The sequence below is a fragment of the Galleria mellonella genome, unplaced genomic scaffold, assembly GCF_026898425.1.
Source record: "Galleria mellonella isolate WM207_F2 unplaced genomic scaffold, CSIRO_AGI_GalMel_v1 utg403, whole genome shotgun sequence".
Classification (NCBI taxonomy): Eukaryota; Metazoa; Arthropoda; class Insecta; order Lepidoptera; family Pyralidae; genus Galleria; species Galleria mellonella.
In genome coordinates, this window is record NW_026442095.1 from 1,920 (window position 1) to 7,548 (window position 5,629).

The window sequence follows — 5,629 nt, forward strand, 5'->3', positions numbered from 1 at the left end:
ATGACGAATAACGAACAATAATAATTTTTCACGCGCCATAATGTTCCTTTGTTTTTTTTTTTTTCAATAAACAGCTTTCTATTATAGCTTTTGCAAGCCAGTTCGAAATTTAAATAAAACCTTTTATTAGTTACCTCCTTGGTAGCCATGTTTCAAAGTAAACGGTCATTCCAGTTTTAAATTACAGGATAGATATGTGTTTAATTAATAATTGTTATATGAACTCTTTGCTGACCCTTTATACAAAAAAAGAAAAATAATGTTTTTATCTGACACTTTCGATTGTGACGTTCTTGTACAAAATTAATAAACACATTCAAGATCAAGATTCGACTTTATTTTTGTTCATTTGGTCCTTCGATAGCCGCATAATTTAGTAAATAAATATAGTGCAGTACTAAACGCATAAATATTCACAACTTCAGTGTACAATACTTTTTTCACATATATATATCAGACTTTGTTGTTTGCATATCACAATGACAGAAAATATTAGTTCACGTATTACAATGTTGTTGGACAATTCAAATAAAATTGTGAAATTACTTACTAACACGAAGAAGTGCGCTCGAGCTAAAATTACAAGAGGATATTTGGATGCACGTTTAGAGATGCTATGTGAGTACTGGTCGTCTTATAATAAGCAATATGAGTACATTACAACTACATATTCAGAGTCGGATTTAAAATCATATAATCTCGATCTAGAGGAAAATTATAACTCTACTGAAGAGGCTTACTTAGATCTCAAGACCTGGATAAAAGATTGGTTATATGAACATGAAACAAAATCAATTAAAACTGATGATGATAACACCATCACCATCGCATCATCTTCACACTCGAGACCACATCTTCCTCCGATACCCCTTCCAGTATTTTCTGGTGATTATAATGATTGGATTAGCTACCGAGATTTATATATTTCATTAATACATAACAATAACAGTTTGTCTAAAATTGAAAAGCATCATTACCTTAAGTCTAGTTTAACTGGGGAAGCAGCAGAATTATTAAAGAATTTCACACTTACCGAAGCTAATTATCTCGATGCATGGAAAAAGCTGGAAGAAAGATATGACAACAAGAGGATTATTGTCAACAACATACTGAATCGCTTATTAAGTCAAAAGAAGTTAGCTGGCGAATCAACTAAAAGTCTCAAAGAATTATTAGACACTACTAGTCAATGTCTTGACTCGTTGAAAAATCTCAACATATGTATTTCTAACTGGGATGCTATTTTAGTATATGTTATTGTCGGAAAGTTAGACTCCGAATCACATAAACTTTGGGAGCAGTCTCTTGGTAATTCTACTGAGATTCCTACTTATACCGATTTAGCTTCTTTCTTGGAGAATAGATTCAGAACACTAGAAATGATTAGTTCAACTCAAGTTAAAGAATTGTCAAAGAAGATATACACACCACAAAAATTTACATCTGTCAAAACTTACGTAACTGAAGTAAATAGTACTTGCACATATTGTTCACAGAACCATTACATTTGTCATTGTAAGAAATTTGCTACACTTACCGTATCAGAACGTCAACATTTTATAAAAACGAACAACATCTGCTTCAACTGTTTGATTAAGGGTCACTCTGTGAATAAATGTCGGCAAAGCACAACCTGTAAGAAATGTGGACGACGTCATCACACTTTGCTGCATTTAACAACTCTTAACAAACCAGAGATTACAACTGAGAGAAATGAGTCAGTACAGAGTCCCTCTACGTCTTGTCATACTGCTAACACGAAACCTGAAACAAATAATAAACAAGTTATTTTACCTACAGCTCAAATTAAAGTAAAGGCAAAGAATGGCTCTACTTACGTTCTCAGGGCACTTGTAGACCAGGGCTCTCAGGCTTCTTTTGTTACTGAAGCAGCTGTACAACTGTTGAATCTTGATCGCACACCTGTAATTGGTAAAGTCACTGGAATATCCAACTCACAAGAAGTTACTACTAACTCTATGGTAACACTCACAATTCATTGTAAAAACCCATCACTTTCACGTATTGAAGTTAACGCTTATATACTCAGAAAACTGACTTCATTATTACCGTCTCGAGAATTTCCACAAGGTACTTGGCCTTCATCAATGCAATTAGATCTAGCTGATCCTGATTTTCACAAGCCGAGTCCTATAGATGTTTTATTGGGTGCCGACGTGCATGCTCACATAATTCTCGATGGAATACATAAACACAACACTCTCGTTGCTCTTAACTCTCGCCTGGGTTGGTTGCTGTCTGGAAGCGTTTCACAAACTGATACACAAGTACACAATGTGACTGTAGCTCATACTAAATTGGAGGTGAATCAGTTACTTAGGCAGTTTTGGGAGATCGAAGAGCACGTTCCTCACAAAAAGCCTATGTCTACATCAGAAGTACAATGCGAGGAACACTATAAGGATACTTACACATGTAACGATGATGGTCGATACATAGATTGCTTGCCATTTAAAGAGTTTCTTTCCACAAGTCTTGGTGATTCACAAACCTTGGCTATTAATCGTCTGCAACAGATGGAGAAGAGATTTTTACACAAACCTGAATTTAGAAGTCAATATAGTAACTTTATGGATGAATACCTATCACACGAACATATAGAGATGATTCCTGAAAATGAACTTAATACTAATAATTAAAATATATATTACTTACCTCACCATGCTGTCCTTAGGCCGTCGAGCTTGAGTACAAAGTTGCGCGTAGTCTTCGATGGTAGTGCTGAACCTGTAAATAGAAAATCAATAAACGATAAATTGTTAATCGGTCCTCCTCTTCTTCAAGATATTCGATACTTCATTACAAGATGGAAACAACACAAAATATGTTTATTTGTAGATATACAGAAGTCGATACATCGACAGATACTTGTATCTAAAAAAGATATAGATCTACAAAGAATCGTATGGCGTGAATCTCTCAATGATCCTATTCAAGAGTACAGATTACTTACCGTAACCTATGGTACGTCTTGTGCTTTTTTAGCCATCCGTACATTGCACCAACTTGCTGAAGATAAATGTGGTGAGTTTCCTAGAGAATCTGAAACTGTGAAGGAAGACTTCTACATGGACGATTTGTTAACAGGTACGTCAACAGAAGAAAATGCAATATTTCTTCAAAATCGCTTAACTGAGTTATTAGCTCGAGGTGGCTTTCCTTTGCACAAATGGTCGTCTAATAGTAAACTATTATAGTATTGAATCAAATTTCGAACGATAAAAGAGATTCTTTAAGTACAGTTACTATTAAGTAGAAAAAGCTATTAAAGCTTTAGGTATTAAATGGAAGTCACAAACTGACAACTTTGAACTAACACTAAATTTAGAATTTATATCTCACAATGTCACTAAACGAACTGTTCTTTCTGCGATAACTAAGTTCTTTGATCCTCTTGATTGTTTAGCACCTTCTATTATTGTTCTTAAAATATTCATGCAGAAATTATGGCTAGCTGCATTAGATTGGGACGAGGAGCTATCACTAGAAGTAAAAACTGAATGATTCACTTACCTAAATAAATTTTCTCACATGCAAATCATACAATACCCTTTCCAAGATGGCTCAGCATTTCAAATACTACTACTAGATTAGAATTACATGGCTTCAACGATGCATCTTGTGCTGCTTATGTTGCTGTTGTCTACATCAGAGTTTGGAATGCCAAAGATGTTAATGTTCATTTAGTTTTCGCGAAAACACGTGTAGCTTCAGTAAAACAAGTTACATTGCCACGACTTGTGGTGCTATTTATACTAGCCAAGATGTTGAGCAGCCTTAAAACTGTTTTGAGAATACAAAATAATTGTGTGTTCACTTGGACTGATTCTACTATAGTTTTAACGTGGTTACGTAAAACACCTGGTACTTGGACAACATTTGTTGCTAATCGAACAGCAGAAATTTTAACTATCGCAAATAGTAGTCAATGTCGTTATATTGATACTTTTAATAATCCAGCAAATTTAAGCTTACGAGGTTTAAATCCGAATGATTTGAGACAGTCAAAACTATGGTAGAACGGCCCTGATTTTCTAAGTCAACCCGATGATATTGTAAATAATGATATAGATATTCCTGAAACAGACTTAGAAGTTAAAACAAAAGTTAAAGTTCACATTTGTATCACTGAAAATAATGATATTACTGACTACATAAACAAATATTTAAACCATTTATTCAATGCTGTAAAAACAAAATTAATTCAATTAGAAGGGATTGTAATTGTTATTTAACTGCTTCTGAAATAAAAATTGTTTTGCTTGTATGTACTCGTTGATCACAAGCTATTTTAAAGATGAGATTGAAACTTTAACTCACAACAAGCAAATTCACAAAAGAAGTAAGTTTTATATACACTTAATCCGTATCTTGATGAACAAAAGATACTATTAGTAGGGGCAGACTAGTTAATGCAGAGGTTTCGAACTATCTAAAGTCTCCTATTATTTTAAGTAATAAATGTCATTTATGTAAACTAATTGTTTCTGATGCACATATTAAATCTTTGCATGGTGACTTGCAACTTACCTTAAATTACGTCAGACAGAGGTACTGGATTATTCGTTTAAAAGATCTTGTTACAATTACTGTAAATAAATGTATATCATGTTTTAAACAACGAACTGTAGCAAATATATCATACTCTCTAGTGTCCAGTACAAATGGTCTAAATATATTCTAATGTTAAGCTAACAATTTCTTTAAGACTTGTAGCTAAGTTGTGCCCTCTGCCACTGAATAACTAAAATTTGTTAATTTTTTCTAACAGTTATGTAGTAATTTGATTTCTATCATCTCACTTTGTGTTACATGTTAACATATTGTGAAGGACTATAGTAGTCCTTGGGTGGCGGAATGTTTAATTAATAATTGTTATATGAACTCTTTGCTGACCCTTTATACAAAAAAAGAAAAATAATGTTTTTATCTGACACTTTCGATTGTGACGTTCTTGTACAAAATTAATAAACACATTCAAGATCAAGATTCGACTTTATTTTTGTTCAATATGAGTTTACATAGTAATTTATCTGGCTGCAAAATACGAGAGATATGGATTTTCATACTACTTTTGTCGGCCGCTACCCGCATGTATTTGGCCAGTAGGGCAATTTTGATTTATCTCGAAGAAGATTGTCAAAATAATGCTCACATTTCCAAGCATGTTTGAGAAAATTTTTATATATATAACACGACCTATGAACTTTGCCTATTTGCAAATGTTGCAACCTGCACAAGAGTTTAAAAGTTAAAACTGTAAAACTACATACAAGTTTTGCAGACAAACAAAATTCGGTAGCGGCCTCGTTTACTGTCCAAACTTGAGCTGAGTTGCGCAGATTAATGTTTAGGAAGTAGTCGTTTAGTGGGCGCGGCGCGGCGGCGAGGTGCCCCGGCGCATAAATAACCTGCGACCGGATACACGAGAGACGAACGGCGCGACCGCACTAGGATCTGGGAGGCAGGGCTAGCTATTGAGACGGGTTTGGGAACAGTCTCGTGAGTCTTAGGTTTGATCTTGTGCCGTGTGAATATATTGAATTGAGTTAGAAATTATTTATTCAAATAATATATATATATATATATATATATATATATATATATA

At 34.0% G+C, this 5,629-nt stretch overlaps 2 protein-coding genes across 4 annotated transcripts; one reads left to right on the top strand and one right to left on the bottom strand.

The window, feature by feature from the left end:
• The first annotated feature begins 479 nt into the window (after positions 1-479).
• Positions 480-2,128, top strand: LOC113510317 (uncharacterized). Its single transcript, XM_052898203.1, has 2 exons — positions 480-1,982; positions 2,051-2,128. The coding sequence occupies exons 1-2, from the start codon at positions 480-482 to the stop codon at positions 2,126-2,128; spliced, it is 1,581 nt and encodes a 526-aa protein (XP_052754163.1).
• On the bottom strand, positions 1,060-4,319 carry LOC128201401 (uncharacterized). 3 transcript variants are annotated; one of them, XR_008253231.1, is made up of 5 exons: positions 2,975-4,319; positions 2,677-2,748; positions 2,433-2,528; positions 2,071-2,259; positions 1,060-1,923 (listed from the first exon to the last, which is right to left on the bottom strand). XR_008253231.1 is itself a non-coding variant. In XM_052898214.1 (4 exons), the coding sequence occupies exons 1-4, from the start codon at positions 3,016-3,018 to the stop codon at positions 2,163-2,165; spliced, it is 309 nt and encodes a 102-aa protein (XP_052754174.1). In that variant the 5' UTR covers positions 3,019-4,319; the 3' UTR covers positions 1,060-2,162. The 3 variants fall into 3 exon arrangements, 1 of the variants encoding a protein (XP_052754174.1); XR_008253230.1 differs by having other exon boundaries at positions 1,060-1,764; positions 1,839-2,259; XM_052898214.1 differs by having other exon boundaries at positions 1,060-2,259.
• Positions 4,320-5,629: the final 1,310 nt, after the last annotated feature.